This window comes from Triturus cristatus, chromosome 12 (assembly GCF_964204655.1).
Source record: "Triturus cristatus chromosome 12, aTriCri1.1, whole genome shotgun sequence".
NCBI lineage: Eukaryota > Metazoa > Chordata > Amphibia > Caudata > Salamandridae > Triturus > Triturus cristatus.
The window spans coordinates 516,339,865-516,360,175 of record NC_140595.1 but is presented as its reverse complement, the minus strand read 5'-3'; the positions used below and the strand labels follow the sequence as shown (position 1 = coordinate 516,360,175).

General features: G+C 40.8%; 1 protein-coding gene across 2 annotated transcripts in view; it reads right to left on the bottom strand.

Annotated features, from left to right (window-relative positions):
- The window catches only part of C12H16orf78 (chromosome 12 C16orf78 homolog), a 293,236-nt gene that overhangs the window by 19,343 nt on the left and 253,582 nt on the right, over positions 1–20,311 (bottom strand). For both annotated transcript variants that reach the window (XM_085637524.1, XM_085637525.1), the window contains one exon: positions 10,355–10,724. In XM_085637524.1, the coding sequence (XP_085493650.1) occupies positions 10,355–10,724 (370 nt within the window). The remainder of the gene's footprint in view (positions 1–10,354; positions 10,725–20,311) is intronic.

The following is a 20,311-nucleotide window of genomic DNA, read 5'->3' as shown; positions in this document are numbered from 1 at the left end:
GTATGGTGCCATGCGCGAGTGCGAATCTGATTGGCTGTTAGATCTTAGTAAACATTCGAATCGGTCGAAACCAGGAAGTGGCGCCCGCCATTTTCTCTCTCGCACTCTGAGAGGGGGTTAAAAAACAAAGGCCAAAAACATGTAAAGGGGCTGTTTAGACAGCTCCTAAGCACCTAGCCATGTTGAGGGAGTCCTCAAAGATCCCCCAAGGCCAAAAACTGAATTTTAATTTTTTCGATAATTTCGCCGATTAAGCTTACCGTACGCGTACGGTAAAAATTAATAATAAAACAAAATTATCCATATTCTCCCCACCCCATGTGCAAATGGTGCCCGAAGGCCACTATTTGTGCATGGCATAGTACATAAGTGAAAAATTAAAAAATTACCTTTCACAACGAAGCGCATCATATGTCCTCCATGTGCGCACTGTGCGCGAAGCGCATCACGCGTACATGGCCCATCTAGCGTAACGTGGGCACGCGGTGCGCGTAGCGCACCGCGTGCCCACCGTGTGTGCACGGCACTAACTGCGTAAAGTGGGCGCGCGGTGCGCGAAGCGCACCGCGTGCTCAACTGTGCGTGCGCGGTGCGCGAAGCGCACCGTGCGCGCACGGAACGAACTGCGTTAAGTGGGCGCACACGCCACGAATGGCGTAAAGTAACTTAGCATTTAAAAAAACATACAAATTCACTGAAAAAACCATAGGTTTCACACACGTTATAGTTAGGAATTAGCATTTAAAAAACCTTGCAAATTCAGTGAAAAAACCATAGGTTTCACACATGTTATAGTTAGCTGGAAATTTTACTGATAAAAAACCAATGAAATTCCCCCGTTATAGTTAGTGCAGGCAACTATAACTCACGCGACCGCAATTTTCTGCTGATGCCAATACTGTATTTAGACACTTATTTGCCCATGTCTTCTTCCATTAAATTTTAGCTATACATATATTACAAATATTTTTTTTTCATAAAGACACATATGTCATCAGCAGAGGATTGTGGTCGCGTGAGTTATAGTTGCCTGCACTAACTATAAAGGGGAATTTCATTGGTTTTTTATCAGTAAAATTTCCAGCTAACTATAACATGTGTGAAACCTATGGTTTTTTCACTGAATATATATATATATATATATATCCATACAACAGCAAATGTTACAGGGACGTTATAGTTAGGCTCAGATACCATATAAATTCAGCAGTTATAGTTACCTGAGCTAACTATAACCTATATCTCCGCAATCCACTGCTTATGACCTCACATATTACATCACTCCTGACATGGTTTGTGACATCACCAATGACATCACTGATACATCTCAAATATATTTCTTTTTCCTTTAATATCTCAAAAATTACTGAATGAATGTACTTTAAATCACACAAATGTTATTTTCTGACCCAAGCCCTAGCTTTCTGCAAAATGTGGTGCAATTTCTTACAGGGGTTCAGGCTACTTGGGGAAAAAACGCTTTGGGACCCCCCTTTTTCTCGGTCCCCGCTTGACGCATCGCCAAAAAACTTCCAACAAAGCAGCTGAACTGAGTGTTGTACTAATTTTGAAAATTTTGTAAAGATTCGTCAAACTTCGCCACAGTCATTGGCAAAACAAAAAATGCTTTTTCTATGGAAACTAGATCCTAATCGGGAGTCAGTCCTGAAAGTTGGAATACGCACCTATACATCACAGAGCTCACAAAGGAACCTGTACAACCTTAAAACGGGTTCCCTCTAAATTCAGGGTTGCTAAAAAATTCTGTTGTCTGCCCTGATGAGGACCTTACAAACTGAATAGGTCGAAACACCATTGACGCTTGTCCTTGGCACACAGAGAAGAGGAAGCATTTATTGTAATTGTTGTTCTTTCGATCTGTCTGACTTGGCTTTGTTTTAACTTTCTTCCCTATGTTATTGTTATTCCGTTTACACTGTTAACTGTGTCCTCATTCATATCTATTGTCTAACTGTGTGAGCAACCCCTGTGTATTGTTCAACAGTCATTTTGTATAGTTGTCTTTTTTAGTAAAATATATTTTTGCAGTAATTGTTTATTATATTTATTATGGATATCTTTTCATGATTTTTTCATTGTTGTACGATTTCTGCTGTGGTTCATAAATATACCGTCTTCTAATTCATTTTGCTGTATTCATTTAAAACTTTAATAGTTTATTGTTGCTTCTATGTAACTTTTTTCTTGAACCATGTAGTTGTTATAGTATCTGCCTCAGGATCGGGTAATAGGGCTGCCCCTGTTTGATGTAACCTCTTAATTATTGGTGTCATCTGTTTGAAATTCAAAATAAAAAATACATTTGTATAATTTATGGTATTACTGGCCAAAAGGCGCACTGCAATAAACTGGCTCACTTCTAATGTGCCTAAAATCAATGGCTGGACAAAGATATAAATTAAATTGATACTTGTGAAATAAATGAAAATGAAAATGGCAAGAGCAGTTGAGAAACTACAAAACGTTCTACAGATTTGGAAGGAACTGGCCACAGCATTACTATACCAACCTGATACCAGACCGCTATGATGATTGAAATAAGAGTACAAGCATTTTAAAAATATTTAAGAATGGAAATAAAGGGAAAAAGATACAAAATATATGCAGAATGGATAAAAGCCAAGTAATAAAAGTAAAATGAAAACAGAAAATGAAGTACTCATATTCTCATCAAATGTTTACTTATAGCACTGCCAATCCAGTTGTATGCTGTTTAATAGATATTATTAAAATGTTAAAATCAATAAAGATACTTTAAAAAAGATATGGCAGTCATCTGCCCATCAGGGTAGCCGACGTAATATTAAGGTCTAGCTCAGGCCCTAAATTCTCAATCCTCTGTTATTTACAATATACATGGATCCACAAGGAATATTGTTCAGTCAAGGAACATCAACCTTGACTGACACACAACTGTGGTTCAAACTGTTATAAACCCACTGCAGGTCATGCTGGGTTACTACACAGACATGGATCTCCACTATCTATCTCATTGTAACCCTATTAATTCCTGGCACTCTTCCATCTTAAGTCCAGGTATTACCTAACTGCATGAAATTGAAACACGTCTCCAGCTTCTCTCAAGTTTTAAGAAATGTTTGAGTTTTCATAGACTCCAATCCCTTCTTCAAGTTTCACCTGAAGAATGCTTGATTGCAACTCAGTGTACTACATAACACCAAACCTGAAGTTCCACTGAACATCTTCACTTTACAGTAGAGTTTTAACAGTGCAGAAGACGCTATGTTGATCTCATATGTTGACAAGTACTGCTTGATGATCCATTTCCTGAACATCATCATAACATCACTGAAAACTCTACTGCTTCAAACAGCCCCTCTAATAACAAACCACGAGAAGTTCAAATATATCATCACCAAAATCTCTGAATGTGCCTGTACAATGCACAATCCAGGTTCATAACAGATCCCTGAAACCCCATATTCCTTCAGAGGGCCCTAGGTCACCCTATTACTTTTCAATAGCTGTGCGATATGGGAGTGTCAGGAGCCTCACACCATATTCTGCAGGGATCCCCATACCTTTTTTGTTACACCACTGGCACATTCTTTTGCTTTCTAATTCCAAATCACAAATCACTCACAAAAACATAGAGAACTGGGCATTCTGTTATTGCAAGCCTAGACTGTAGAATGAGCTCTACCTACTCTTAAGACGTTCCCATTCCATAGAAAAAGGTTTCAAGACTCACCTGTCCTTCATCTCCTTGCTGACCAAGACTAATCCTCCTCCTGATCTTTTTCTCATGTATCTGGCTGTTCATGCTTTCTAACCACCCCCTGCAATCTTTAATCCCACTTTTGAGGTGCCACCCAGCTTGCACATAGGTGTGGAGGAGTTTGAGACAGGCATTAGTGCACATTGGTACAGGCTTGTTCATTAGAGATATAGCCTGAATAATCTGCATACCTGAGATTTAAAATCTGCAACCATCTTATTAACTACTTAAAGATATTTTCAAAACTGCTGGACATGACCAATAAAGTTTTCATGGCAAATACTTTGAGTCCCTCATCTGGCTACTGAATGAACATTCATCAACTGTCTAGAAAAGATGCAGCCTCCACAGCAATCGCTTGACCAATCACTTGCTTAAATCCTGAACCCGTATTCGGTCATGCATACTGATGCATTGGTCTGGTTTTTGTCCAACTTCCACAAAAAAACCTATACTGATAGTTATGAATTTTTATGACTGCTTTTGAAATTTCCTTAGGGCAATGTTGGACAACTATGTTAACTTTTGACACCACTGTTTTTTTACTGAAGCTGCAAGACTATTTTTCTCCAGTTTCCCTCTATCAATTTTCTACAAAGGTTTTGTGGCAGTTAGATAATACTAGCTTCAATTCTAGGGACTTTCTATGAACCTTGCATCTTTGGAGCTACTTCTCAAAGCAGTTTAAATGTAAGGTTATTTATTTATTGTATTATATTCTATTCTATACAGCAGTTGTATAGCGAAAAACTAGCCTTAGGCATCCTAGCCTTGATATAGCAACACAGACCCATTGGAGGAATTTAAGAGGATTGTTCTGGAAGAGCCAGGTCTTTAATAGCTTTTAAAAAAGGAAGTTCTTTTTAGGTTGATCTCAGGGGGAATGGGAGGCTATTCCAAAGCTTAGCAGCGTTGTAATCAGTGCTTAATTTGTAAAATATGAAGTGCCAGTGCTCTGACCAGGAGGCCACTGCCGCTTGCACCACCCATCTTCTTTGTCATCACTGCCAAAACAACTACTAACCATCTCTCTCGCATGTAAATGCGACAGTTCAGATTATTCCAGGTCCCCAAAGCTAAAGGAATGGCTGGGGAGGCAGTTATTAGCAATTTTAATATATATATTGCAGTCTTAAACTACCGTTGTTCTGCTCATCTCTAAATTAGATGAGCAGCGCCACCATGTTGTGGACTGTTCCAAGTATGGTGCTGACGATTAGGTGCCGGTGCCAAGCACCGTAAACCAATCAAGTGCCGGTGCTTAGCACCGGAAAGCACTGGCTCAAATTAAGCACTGGTTGTAAGCGAAAGAGTATGAGAGATTGAAGGCCCTTTATCAAGGTGTGCCCTATCGGCGATACAGGCAGAACTAAATTTAAATCTTTTGGCCATTGGGAGCCAATGAAGGGAGGTGAGGGTTTGTCAGGTGGATTGATGTCATGGTAGCTTAAATTGAATCAGAGCAGGGAAATTCTGCACCACCTGTAGTTTTATTATTGTGGCCTGTGAGTCTCCCAGAGATTTGTCCAGCCACATACCTAGACTCTTTCTTGTTGATTTTGAGATGGGGGGCTAAACAGCTAGGCCAACTTAAATTTGGTGAGGGAATGAGATTATTTCCAAGAATCATGAGCTTTGATTTACCTCTGTTTAAGGCATGAGCTATCCAATCAGCTCACAGCTTTTTCAAGACAGGTGCCTAACGCAGGGAGAGGGGAGGCCTGGTTTTGCGAGAGAGACCAATTGGTTTTTGTCTGAGTATGAGACTATCAATATCTGATATCGGTTGGACAACAACTGCAAATGGCCTCATATAAACATTAAAAAGAGTAGGATTCAGAGACAATCGGTGTGGTACACCACATTCTAACGGAAAGATATCTGATTACAATCTATCAAAAACCTGAAAAGATCTGTTTTCCAGAAAGGATCTCAGTCAGGTCAGGGCAGGTCCCAAAATTGCAGCATTATGTAATCTCAGTGAGCTGAGGTCTAGGAGGATGATGGTTGCTGAGCCTCCATGGTCTAGCCGTTTCTTGGCTTTTTCTACCACTGCCAGCATAAATGGCATGTTTATGAGTAAGAAATCAAGGTTGCTATTCACAAAAACTGAGTTTACATATGTAACATTTCCCGAGGATAGTGTTACATTATGCATGCATAAATTCTGCTCCATGGTTGGGGAATGTGAGTTCTAGGATGGGGATGGTGTGGAAAGATTGGGAACACGATATGTACAAACCTATTTCTGACTTGGAGATAGTTGGATATTTACTCTTCACTTGTCAGGGAAATATCCCTTTCCTGGATGCAAATGATCTGAAAACAAATTGTATCGGGATCTAAGGTGATTGGATTTCTTCTGGGGAAAAAGTAACACCCCACGGAGAAAAAAGAGAAAAAAAACAGTTTAATTACAGAAATATACATTTATTTTTAAATTCACAATTGCAAACTAAGTACAATTGGCATATAGTAAGCCCTTCGCACAGATCATGGTAGGATTTCTAGAGAGATTTCCACCTACACTTGTATGAATTGCAAAAATTCAAAAAAAATTGTGAATTAGACTTACATTTACATATGGAAACAACATACCAGCTTCAGAGTAAGTCAAAAGGTCTCCCCATGACAAGTCAAGGTGGGATGCAGATACTTTAAGTTTTTTTTTATTTTGACTCAATGTCAGAACGCTTATTAGAGGGCCAAGGGCCATGCAGGGGTTACTGAGCCCAACCACGGGGGTCGAGGCCTTTTACTCCTGATGTCCCAGGATCCTGAGCAACTGATCCAAGTCCCCTTCAGCAGTCACCTCTCAAGGTTGCTTGGTTCGAGCAGTTCAAGGCTCCTTTGAGGGAGGGAAATGTGAACACAGATTAGTGAACATGGGATCACAACTCAAAATGCTTGCAGCAGCAGCAATAAATCATTGTCCATCCAAATACTCACATTTATGAGAAGTATTTTATTTCTGGCGTATAACACACAAGGGAAAAATATGACATTCACAAACAATTACACAGTCCTCCTTGTGGTCAGGTCTCAAGTGTTTCTGTGGTGATTCCTTGTCTCACTCCCTCTTCGTGCTAGCGATACTGGTTATTCCCCATTCTCCATTGGAAACATCCTGGGTATGCTTCACTAGTAGTCTGGGTCTCAAGAGTCCACTTTGACTCCAAGTTTAAGCCAACAGTGTATCAACACTATAGTGCTAACTTACTAACAAGTTCAGCCTCAAACCACTCTTATCTTAGTGGATGGCATGAAACATCTGGGATTCCTGAGTGTGCTCCGTCCATGAGCATTTTCAGCGGGCTGTAGCTGAGTGCAGGTGAGTCGGCAGCAAGCAGCCCAAGTGGCTACACTCAGCAGGTACGGAATCTCTTACTTGTGGTCACACTCCTGAAGCAAATGGAGGCTCCCTGTGGATTCTCTTAAGGGGTAAGTGTGTGGTTCCACACCCTATGGACGGCTGGTTGCGATGATCCGGTCTTCGGTTCCTCTCCTGGGTGATGGTGCGCAGGTGTTCCCATAGTGTCCTCACTTCTTCTGCAGGAGATGGAAGATCAGGTCACAGTACTTGATGCTCTTGGAGACCCCCTCATGCATACAGGGTCACAGTATCTCATAGCATACAGGCTCCTGCCCAATTAGAACAGTGAAATCCTTTATGGTGGCCCCTCCTGGCATACGGGGTCACTGACTATCTCCTGCACAAGTCTACGGCCCTTGCTGCATGGGAGACTTTTTCACTGTGGCCCTTCCTACCATCTGGGGGTGCTGACTCAGCACTATGCAAGGTCTCTAGTCTGATCAGAGCAGCACAACATACAGTTCACTTCAAGGCGGCCCTCTCCTGGCATATGGGTGCCACTGACTGTCCTGCACACAGGCAATGACCTGATTGGTGCAGCAGCCCTTTTCTCACTTCTCACACAGGGAGTCCATTGGCAGGCTTCCCACTGGATCTCTCTCCCTCCAATGTTCTCCTCATCCTCACAGGACACACTGGTCTTGGCAAGCAGGCACTTGGGCTTCAGGGTCCAGGACAGGCGGTCTTGGATTCCCCAATCCAAGATGATGTCCCCTCACCTACAGGTAGACTAGCAGGCCTTGGCCCCCAGTCTCGGACACAGGCAGAACTGTTGCTCAGTTTCCCCTCCTCACACAGCATGTCCGCCTGCTTGGCAGATGACAAATTTTGGAACCCAAACTCCCCTTCTCATAGTCCATTTTGAGACACCATATGTGATTTAGGGTCTGAGGGCCATATGTAGGTAATTTCTATTTACCGATTCCTAAGTACCGAATTTTACCGATTCGGTATTTAAGAATCGGTAAATAGAATGTAGGTAAACAATCGGTAAATTTTACCGAATCGGTAATAAGGAATACCTTCCCATTCATTCCTATGGGCCTGTAGGCCCATAGGTATGAATGGGAAGCCATTCACTATTACCGATTCGGTGAATACCGAATCGGTAATAGGGGGAGCATATTCAAGGGTGGCAGGGTGTCACATTGACACCCTGTTGGACCCCTGAATCGTGCATGTGTGCACATGTGGCACACATACATGCCCTAAGGGCATGTATGTCTGCCACATGGCACTTTTAACAAAGCACAAACTTGCTTTTGGAAAGGTATTCGGTATTTACCACCAACTTGTAGTTGGTGGTAAATAACGAATCCTTAAACCAGAAATGCACTCACTTGAGTGCTCCCTACATAGGATTTAAGGATTTGGTAATTTACAGATTCCTTAAAATAACGAATCGGTAAATTACCGAATCCTTAACTCCAGCCTCCCACATCGCAAAGGGCTAAATACCGGTCGGTAACGGGAAATTTACCGATTTTCTGGCCGTTACTGACCGGTATTAGCCCACCTACATATGGCCCTGAGTCTTTTAATTTTGATGTTGTGGTTCTCCATCTTCTGCTCCCCCTTTAAAAGCAGTCGGACACAGCGGGAATGTCTCCACAGCAGATAGACCTAGAACACAGGCCATGGGAGTGGCAAAAGTTCATACGTGGATGTCAGCCACAGTGACATGTGCATCAAAAGGTTAGCCCAGGGCCCCCAGCCCTACTCTTTACAATTCTCTTATCAACCTCATCTCCTTCCTGAGCTTTGCCCAGGCCCCTTCTTTGTGACCTTACTGAATTAAAGAGCAAACTTTGAAGTGTACAGGGGATGCCTGGCTCTCCACTCCCCAGTGTGTGTCCCATCCAGCTTACAGGAATTTCGCAATACACAATTCTGTCTTGAGGGGGATCTCTTTCTCTCCTCTCAATGTTTTACTATGCATACCTGAGTTTGCCAAAATGGACCTAGGGCCATCAATGTATTGTACCATCCACAGGCACACATACACGCAGTGCACATCTACAGCATACATTATCTGCACAGTACTGTATCCTCCACATTCTGTACCACTCATAGGCACACATGCATCCAGCATATGCATTTAACATGCACGCACTGCACCCTTCATGAATTGTACCACTCACAGATACACATACATCCAGCACGTGCATTTATCCTGCATGCATTCCATAGCACTACATACTTCAGGAATTGTACCACTCATAGGCACATATAAATCCAGAACATGCATTCGCTAGTTAGTGCTACATTATCCCTGTATTGTGCCCTCCCCAGACATAAAAAACACCCAGTACAGATACACCACTTCTACACTGTGCAGCACTTCATACCAAACTAACGTATGCCAAAAGTGAGTAAAGCACACAGCAGCAGAACTTTAAAAATTGAGTGAGCCTGTGTGCTTGGTTCCAGTGACACAGGTTGAAAACGACCTGTTAACTCCTGCTGTTCACTACAGGGTATGCTACCACCACTGTGCTCATGCTGCTTAACTCATGTTGAAGGCAGTAGCCTTTTACCACTCTGAGGGTAGCGCTTTGGGTGCCCCTCGAGGTTCAACAAGACCACAATTCTTGAGACAGGCCTGTGTCATGGCTCACACGCATGCTCCCTCTTTGCCTATGGCCACAAAAATCAGCATTAGGAACCCAGACATTGAGCATTGGGCATTCAAGGTAAGGGCGTATGTCCATTACTATGCAGAGGACATTTTAATGTTCCACCCCTCAGTCAATTATCGGCGCTTTACCATAAAATGTTTAAATGTGTTTGAACGCTATCCTGTATCATATTTACAAGTGGATTTCTCAAAAAGAAGGAGTTTCCTCCACTCTCTGGCATTACTTGGTAAGTGAATGTATTTTTTGAAGAACCATTCACTGCAGGGTGCATGCACCTGATGTACTTTTTATTCACTTACAGTAACCACTAGGGGTGGAAGGAAAAGACAATGGCAGCCATGGGGATGTTTCAAAACTCTTAAGGTTTGGAGTGAATGTTTTTATCAGAACAGTCTTTACCTTGTTAGCTGGAATGTTCTAATTGCCTTATTGCCCTCTACGGCCATTGCATTGAAACTGTTAATTGGCCCCCATCTCCCATTACCGACCATTGCTTATCTCATATAAAAGTGTATATTGATTTAGTTGTGTATCTCTGGTCTTCTAATTTGTTTTGTCTTGCTATAAAGATATGATGATTACCTGCATCTTAAAATCTCCTCGGGTCTGATGTGTGGCAGGCTCACTGCACGCTGTGAACGTTCCTCTTCCTCCCATGCCTTCACCAGCAGGTCCTTCAATCTTCTTTCCAGTCCAGGAAAGCCTGACATAGCTTTGCCCAACTGGATCTTTTCATTAGGGATATTTCTTCCAGTTGAAGATGACAATTTTTGCAAGGATGGAAATATCTGAATGGCCTCTTGGAGTGAAATGCTGCTGTCCACAGCAGTGGGTTTCCTGCTATAGCTGGACTTTTTGTACCGTGATGAGCTTCCTTGTGCATAGTTGGTGGTCGTCCGTAAACCCTCAGGGTACTTAGTGGCTGCAGCAGGTCTTGACAAATCTACTCCTCCTGAGGACATGAAACCATTCATTTTATTTTGCTCTTAACAAAATATATACTTACAGTTGTTTTGAAAGCATTTGTAAAATTGTCATTGCTACACATGGGCTCCAATTTATGCAGGGGCAATTGGTGCCAAAACGTTTTGCTCAACTTAGAGATGCAAGATTGTATAGGAAGGCCAGTTCCATGTTAGATTTTCAGAATAACCAGTCAACCCTCATGTTTCTGTTGGGGTCAGCAATGCAAGTTATCAGCCCCTTCGAAATTGCCCAAGAAACTCTGGGTGAGAAAGAGGAATTTCTATCAGAATCAGACACGGTGTTCCCTAATTCCTTTGATGCTTCCCCAATTTTCAGTTAAACCTTAAGGTTCCAATTTGTGGTCCCCATTAACTTCGCCTTTATGGACCTCTATGGAGTTTCTTGTACCCCCAGCATCTGTAAATTTGGGGGATACAGAATTAATAGGTATTAATCAGAGGTACTCCCAATTAGGCCCTTGGTATGTAAAGTAATACATTTTAGAGTCATTGTTAGGAGATATGCTGAAAATCTGGCATGGATCTGGTCATCCTAGACTGACATTGGGCACGCCTGCTTTATCAAACATGCAAGCAGATACATCCCCAGGAAGCGGGCTGTTTTACGGAGACTGTCACATTTATTCAGATGAACTGGTTACATTTAGATGTAATCTCTGGGTGATAGTTTCATGTAATTATTATGTGTCTTTTAAGGAGATTTAAATGAATGTCATATGCCCCCTTTTCCTGGCCCCAGTCCCAGCAAGAACCAATCCTGAGAGCTAAAGTGTACAATTTAGAAGAATGTTCCACTTGGCAATACCATTCCAACAAAGCATATAGTTCACAAGGGGAGAGGCCCGAGGGGCAGTCTTAATATCTCCACTTGGACCTTTCTGCACCATAAGCATAGCATGTGGAAATTGCTCCAATGGATTGTTTTTCAGGGTTTAGGGCAAGATTTACAAAACTATAGAATTGCGATTTTCTAATTGTAATTCTTGCTAAATTGCAATTAGGAAATTGCAATTTCTGATATAAGAAAATTTACTTCTTTTAAAGAGCGATTCCTAACTCATGAATATTATAAAGGTCTTTCGCAATTTGCGACCCATTAGGAACTGCACCCATCACATAGACAGTGGCATGCTGAGGTTAGCAGACCGCCATGTCAGTGGCTGCTTTTTAATAAAGCAAACTTTTTATCTTAAATGCAGCCTTTTTTTCCCTAAAGGAAAACAGAATGCGTTAAAAAAGAATAAATTAAACTTTGAAGTTTCATCTTTTAAGAGTAGGCAGTGGTCCGTAGGACCACGGTCTGCTCCTAAAAAATATTATTTTTACATTCTCAAAGGGGAAGGGGTTCCAGAACTCAGTTGCAAAACATTCCTACTGCGAATCGGTAATTGGAAGGTGCGCCGTAAATACACCGCTTCCAAATACCGAATCGCTGAACCAAATTGCTATTTGGTATACGCATATTAGGAATTGCCGTTTTGCCTCAATAACGGGCCAGTTCCACTACTTAGCCCATTTCCTGCTGCAAAAATGTTTTGCCCCTTAGAGCTTCCTACAAAATTCAGCAGATTTTCCAATTCTACCACACTTTGAATAACACTCTATATCCTAAACAATCATCACTATCATGAAATCATTTACTAGAAGTAAGAAAATGTGTGAGAAAATATGTTGAAATTAGTGATATTAATATGACCAAAGTAACCTTGGGGCAAAAAAATATGTTGTCAACGTATGGAACTTGTTCACCCCCTACAGGAAAACTGCAGACCTTAGATCTCGAGCGCACACTATAGCATAACTGCAAATATTCCTGTCAACTTCAAGTCAGTGATTCAGGAGTATAGAACTCTCCTCACACAAATCCTTCTGGATATAAGAAAATAAAACCAACACCTACAATTCACAATTCTTTAAGCCTTCATCTAAAGCTGCACACTGAACCAATAAATGAGTCGGCATCCTTATGAAAGTTCCCTTATGGGCATCTCGGGTATATAACACACCAAAGTTCCCACTACTCTAAAACCCTATTTTTCTTTATTGGACTGTTTCACAAGTGTTTACTTATTACTAACACTTGTCTGCTGTCCCGTCGGCACATTTACCTCGTTAGGCTGTAAACGGTTGCAGATAGGCCCGTGCTAAATTTTTATTACGCTGTCCCATTAATGCAAATTTCACATTACACTTAATATATAAACGTCCCAAAATGAAGCTGTTATGTCACACTGTATAATTATGAGCTGATTGAGGAACAATTTAGAGTGAGCACAATGCAAAGGACTAGGGGCATATTACAGAAATTGCCCCGGGGGCACAGTGGGCATGTGCACTTGCGTTTTGCACTCCCAGTGGCACTTTGGAATTACAAAAGGGGCCGCAGACACTAGTGCGGACCCTTCTGTAATACACTTATCGTTGGGGCACATGTAGCACCAGCGGTATCTCAAGAGGGTGTTCCATATTTGCATGGAGTCTGTATTTAGACAGAATATCGAGAAAAAAATATTGAGTCTAAAATATCGTGATATGGAAATATCGCTAGCAAGAATATCAATGTCTAGAATAGCGTTTTTCAGGCAAGTAATATCGATTTTTAAAATATAGAAGTCATTCATATCGTTTGCAAGATATAGTTGTTTAAAATAGTTTTTTTTAAAGTGTTATCGATTTTAGTTTATATTTAAAATGTATGTGATGCAATTTGTTTGTATCAGTATTGTTTATGTTCTTTATTATATGTGTTACATTTTTAGTAGTTATTACATTTAATTCAAATAAATGTTATATTTATTAGCTCCATAGCAGGCTGTGGGTTTATAGGGGAATAGGGTGGGAATTAATTTAATTATAATACATTAATGAATCTTTTTTATTTAATGATATTTATTTGAGAATAATTGTTTCTATTTTTAGTTTTTTGGGGAGCATATTTTATGTGTGGGTTGGGGGTTTATAGGGGTAAAGGGTGGGAAGTAATTGATTTTTAATTAATTCATAATTAGTTGTCAATTAATATTAATTGATTAATTGATAATTAATTATGTTAATTGTGTAATTTTTGTAGGTGCGGGTTGTGGGGTTATGGGGTAAAGAGTGGGAAGTAGTTTATTTTTAATTCATTATTAGCTGTCAAGTAATATTAATTAATTCATTGATAATTAATTGTGTTTATTTTGTAATATCTTTTTTTAGCTGCAGGGTGTGGGGTTTAGAGGGGTAAAAGGTGGGAAGTAATTTATTTAAACTTAATAATTCATTGATAATTACATTACTTAATTATTTGATAATTATGTTAATTGTTTAATTAAATATTTTTGGGGGCAGGTTTTGGGTTTATAGGGATAAAGGGTTGGGAGTAAATTAATTTTAAATAATTTAGAATTAGTTGTTAAATACTATTAGTTATTTAATTGAAAAATAATTGTAATTGTGTCATTAATGTTAGTAAGTTTACTTTTAGGTGCAGGTTGTGGGGATTATAGGATTAAAGGGTGGGAACTTAATTAAATTGAATGATTTATAAATTGGTTTCTAATTAACATTTGTTTAAATGGTAAATAATTATGTTAATTGAGCAAATACATTTTTCTTTTAGATATTAGATATAGGTTGTGGGTAATGTAGGGGTATGGAGTGGGAAGTAAATTAGTTTAAAGCAGTTAATATATTTTTTTAAGTAATATAATTATTTTAATGAGGGGAGAGGAGTTGGCCTAACGTCTAGAGTGGTCGACCTCGAATCTGGGGACCTGGGTTCGAGTCTCGGCAATGATGCTGAGCATCCTGTGATTCTGGCCAAATTACTGAATCTCCCCATGCCTAAAAAAAAAATGGATGTGTCCTCATGTAATGCAACTGGTGCTATGTAAAGCGCTCTGATAACCGATTCAGGTCAAGTTCGCTATATACAACTCTGTAAAAAAAAATATATATGTTAAGTGTGGTAATAGTTTTTGTTAAATGTTATGAGTGTGTTATGGTGTGTTTTGTGGGGAAGTACATTAGTAAATAATAGTTAATTAATGAAAATTAGTTTGAATATTTATATTATTTATATTAATAGTGTACATACGTTTTTGGGTGCAGGTTGTGAGTTTTGTGGTGTTATAGGGTAGGAAATAACTAAACTAAATGTATGTAATAATTAATGTTTTTGTTAAACAATTTCTAAATAAAAATATTTATTGTTATGAAAATAATTTTTGTATTTTATTCATAATAATATTTGTAGGTGTTTGTGATATGTATTTAACATTGTCATGTTTTTTCCAATATATTTACTTTGCTTTTAAAAGAATTTTATTTTGTTGAAGATATTTTGTTTGTTTTTAAATGTTGAAGTGACTTGAGGAGGAATTGTAAATTTTACCCCTCCACTATCCAACACTTTCCCTACTGTTGCATTTATTGGAGTGGGAATAGTAAATGTAATGCCTCCGCATTCCAACAATTTCCCTACTGTTGCACTGACTGGAGTGGGAATAGTAAATTTTACCCCTCAGCTATCCAACACTTTCCCTACTGTTGTACAGACTAGAGTGGGAATAGTAAGTGTTACCCCTCCACTATCCAACACTTTCCCTACTGTTGCATTTATTGGAGTGGGAATGGTAAATTTCACGCCTCTGCATTCAAACAAGTTCCCTACTGTTGCACTGACTTGAGGGGGAATAGTAATTTGTACCCCTCAGCTATCCTACACTTTCCCTACTGTTGTACTGACTAGAGTGGGAATAGTAAAGTTTACCCCTCCGCTATCCAACACTTTTCCTAATGTTGCACTTATTAGAGTGGGAATAGTAAATTTTAACCTTCCGCAATGCAACACTTTCCCTACTGTTGTACTGATTAGAGTGGGAATAGTAAATTGTATCCCTTTGCTATCCAACACTTTTCCTACTGTTGCACTTGTGAGCGGGGGCATAGTAAATTTTACCCATCCGCAATCCAAACTTTCCCTTCTGATGTACTGACTGGAGTAGGAATAGTAAATTTGATCCCCCGTGAGAATAGTAAACTATCCCTTCACACTCCAACAGTTTTGCCACTGTTGTACTGGTTGGAATGGGTACTGTAAATATTACCTATCCACAATTCAATGCGTCTACTGCTGTTGCATTTATTGGATGGAGATCTGTACATTTTTCCCAGTTTTATAATTTTCTTGCTGTGTGACGTGGGAGTAGTACATTTTTTTTATACTTATTTTAAAGGTTTGCATAGTTTGGTATAAATTGTATTGGGAACAGTATATGTATAAAATTGTATTTTTTAGAATACATTTTATGATGTTATAGTATGTATACCATTATGTTTTTGTTTATTTAAAAGTATATTTTTCATTATTAATATTTTTATTGTGTAACATAAGTTTTGCTAAATTTTAAGAATTTTACGTTGTTTCATTTTCTATTTAATTAAATGTTTTTGTTTTTAAAGATTAGAGGTCCTATTTCGATGTTGGGCGGAATTGCTTCTGCCCGACACTGACTCGGTCCTGGGACCGACTTACACCCAGTCCACAGTCCCAACAGCCTCATTGGGTGTTCGATCGCATTCCTACATTTCTCTATGGGACCATGCATTACACCGTAAACCGGCCATAATTCATGCTCCCATAGTGAAATGAGAGGTGTGGTTCATCGCTGCACCCTGTGCCTGCCACGGGGTGGAGGGATCAACAGGGGGGCACCTATGGTGCCCCCTTGCCCTCCAACTGCAGGCCATGCACCAAAGGGGGCCCTGCTGGTGGCCCCTAAACACGCTCTCCAACATGGTTTCCATGTCGGACAGGCCAACATAGAAACCATGTCGGAAACCATGCATTGTAATCTCAAGGGCAGAAAGGCCCACCCTTGAGATTACTGGCTGGATTCCGACCGGTTGATGGGCTCTCCGAGCCCGTCGGAAGCCAGCCGGAATGACTGGGCATTTTTTTTGCCGATTACCTATATCTTAATTAGGCGGTCGGAAAGTAAACCGAGGAGTCCATAACGATGCGGCTCGGACGGCTCCGCCGATTGGTCAGGGCCTTCCGAGCTTCATCGTAATAGGCCCCCTATGTTAATGGCATATGTAATGGAAGAAATATGTATCCTTCCTTTTCCCATCACTCAATGGAAGTTGACAACATAAGAACAACTATTTCAAAAGAATCACCATGATGGTATAATAACAACGATACTGACATTCAAAGATGGCAGCCATGAATAATTAGGAGGGACTGCTTGCATGTGAATGCAGTCCTTCCTTGCTGAAACTATGCAGGAGGAGCCCAGTGTGGCTTTAAAGACACTAAAATGGCACAGAGCTTTTTTTCACAGAACAGCATTTGAAAAAGTCAAGAGTGACGAAACGCGTCATGCGAGGTGAAATAAAGGCTTTCCAGACCCACGAGTGCTCCGTGAGTGTTCCTTAAGTGGGACAATGTGTTTGTTGATTTATAGCGTGCATGCTACCTGCACGAAGGAAGCACCCGTCATGAAAAGAGTTTGGCAGCACAGGTAGCGTTTGTTTGGGACTATTAGATAATGCTGCCTGAACCGCCGCGGCCAGAAAAGGATGTACCTGCCAACACGGAGTTGGTTCATGACAACATGAAAGTGTGCAGATTACTACAATCAGCGCCCTCAGGCACGGAATTCTCGAGTAGCACTTCAGCGGCTGACGTAAGGGCTGGTGTAACAACATTGGAGCTCCTAATTTAATGCACAGAGGCGAATTGGGATCTTTGAAATATGTATCCTTCCTTTTCCCATCACTCAATGGAAGTTGACAACATAAGAACAACTATTTCAAAAGAATCACCATGATGGTATAATAACAACGATACTGACATTCAAAGATGGCAGCCATGAATAATTAGGAGGGACTGCTTGCGTGTGAATGCAGTCCTTCCTTGCTGAAACTATGCAGGAGGAGCCCAGTGTGGCTTTAAAGACACTAAAATGGCGCAGAGCTTTTTTTCACAGAACAGCATTTGAAAAAGTCAAGAGTGACGAAACGCGTCATGCGAGGTGAAATAAAGGCTTTCCAGACCCACGAGTGCTCCGTGAGTGTTCCTTAAGTGGGACAATTTGTTTGTTGATTTATAGCGTGCATGCTACCTGCACGAAGGAAGCACCCGTCATGAAAAGAGTTTGGCAGCACAGGTAGCGTTTGTTTGGGACTATTAGATAATGCTGCCTGAACCGCCGCGGCCAGAAAAGGTTGTACCTGCCAACACGGAGTTGGTTCATGACAACATGAAAGTGTGCAGATTACTACAATCAGCGCCCTCAGGCACGGAATTCTCGAGTAGCACTTCAGCGGCTGACGTAAGGGCTGGTGTAACAACATTGGAGCTCCTAATTTAATGCACAGAGGTGAATTGGGATCTTTGAAATATGTATCCTTCCTTTTCCCATCACTCAATGGAAGTTGACAACATAAGAACAACTATTTCAAAAGAATCACCATGATGGTATAATAACAACGATACTGACATTCAAAGAATCCCAGTTTTGCAGTTTGCCTAATTATAAGTAATTTTCCTGAAATTTCAAGTAATTACTCAAATGCAAATTACATGAACTTCTCACACCCTTACTAAACGACAGAACCCCACAAATACCACACAGAGGCATGCAGATCAATAAACATTACATAACTAATGCTCTGATATACAAAAACTTTGTATCAGGTTTGTGTGACTTTTTTACCACAACCCAATTAAAGTTTTGTGCTAGTATTTACATACCAAAACAAATAACAATTTGAGTTGCTATGTAACCCAATGTAATGTGAAATAATGTACTGCCTTGTGTTATTTTGCACCAAGAGAGTTTGGACACAAATGCTTATCTACAAAGAATTGTAGACAGAGATTTGTGCCAGAGTCCTGTGCCTCCCTGTGGCAGGCGTAACAAGGAGAAATGTTTTCATTTCTCCTTGTTTTCTGCACACACATACAAAGAGGAAAAATGCCTTTAAACATACTTTTGTGTGGGAAGGGACCTCGCTCTGCACAAAAAGTATGCTAAATAGATCACAGACACCATTGCACTATAGTACGAGGGTGTTTGCACTGGCACATAGCAGCCACAAGTGCACCAGCACAAGGAGAGAGAAGAACAGTGCCACTCCTAAGTAGATAGGGAGCAGTTCTACTTTCTCCCATTCACACAAACGAGCGTAGCAACTTTACTTGCTGCTCTGCATTGTTTTAACTCTTTGATAATATTCCCAATAGAAGGTAACTCTTCCAATGCACTTCATGGTTCGATTTTTATATATTTTAAATTGAAAGTTTTATCTGAAAACGTTAAACGTTTTGTAATTTTGTGGTGATTTTATTTGTGGAGTTGTCGATGGATGTTTTGCATCCAAGCTGATAATAAAGTACAAGAAAGCAAAGTAAAGATATTGGACATCACTATAGCTTTCATCCAGGAAGAGATCAAGATATACATAATTGGGATAACAGTATGCAGAGTAAACTACTTTGGCAGTACAGGTCCAACAGCTCAACAGCTTGGAAGCCTTTCAGCCCAAATAATGAGTGTATCCTAAGGGCAGCAGAGTATCAAGGGCCCCATCAAAACCTTTGGACCCACCATCAAAGCTTTTGGATCCAACAATGCTGCAATAATACAAGGATATAAATTGGGGACAGGAGGGTGCTGTTCAAGAACCCCTTCTACAGGAGGAGGCACAGGCTACTGTAAGAGTGTTGAATTGCATCAGACAGTTCTACTTAATCAAAGATGATGTATCCATAATGTCACAGTACATAATAAAGACGTGTCTGTCCCAATTCAAAATAGCCATTTGTGTACAGGAGAGAAGTCTACTGGGCCTGCAGTTGAAGCGGTGCCTAGACTGAAGGAGACTCTTGCCCTAACACGGGGGCTCCACGGACATCTGGGATGGGAGCAACTGGGAGGGTGGAGATGGTGGAGGCAGCGGGGACAGACTTGCTGTCATTGTCCTCTGGTGTTAACACACCGGCCTCCTCCAGCGAATCATCACTTGAGCATTCGTCATCCGCAGCAGATGTAGTGGCTGTTGACTCGCCCTCAGTGTGGCTCCCCTCATCCTCCGTGCCACTGGCTCCCTCGGACTCCTCCACAGCTGAACCAGTCTGGCTGCGCCCCTCCTCATGGTCCGTGGAGCTGTCCCCTCCAGTGTCTGCCGATGATGCTGTGAACAAGGAGGAGAAACAGATTCACATCATCCACCTGTATTTACTGGACACATGACCTGAAATGCAACACATCCCTGTGCAAGGCCTGGCATCATTTAAAAACAGCATCACAATCTACCACACATAGGTGAACCTGGCACCTATCAGTCTGCCAGTGAACCATGCCCTCAGTACCCATGATGACAATGGACCCATCAGCCCATAATATTTATGATGTTGGACAGCACATGTGCAGGCATCACCAGACTACCCAGTACTCTGTTCTGCTCTGATCTTTACTGTCATGTGTTCTGACATGCATGTCACATTCCAGGCCACTGACTCCGGTTTTGGAACAGCATTTGTGATGGCATGACCTCATTG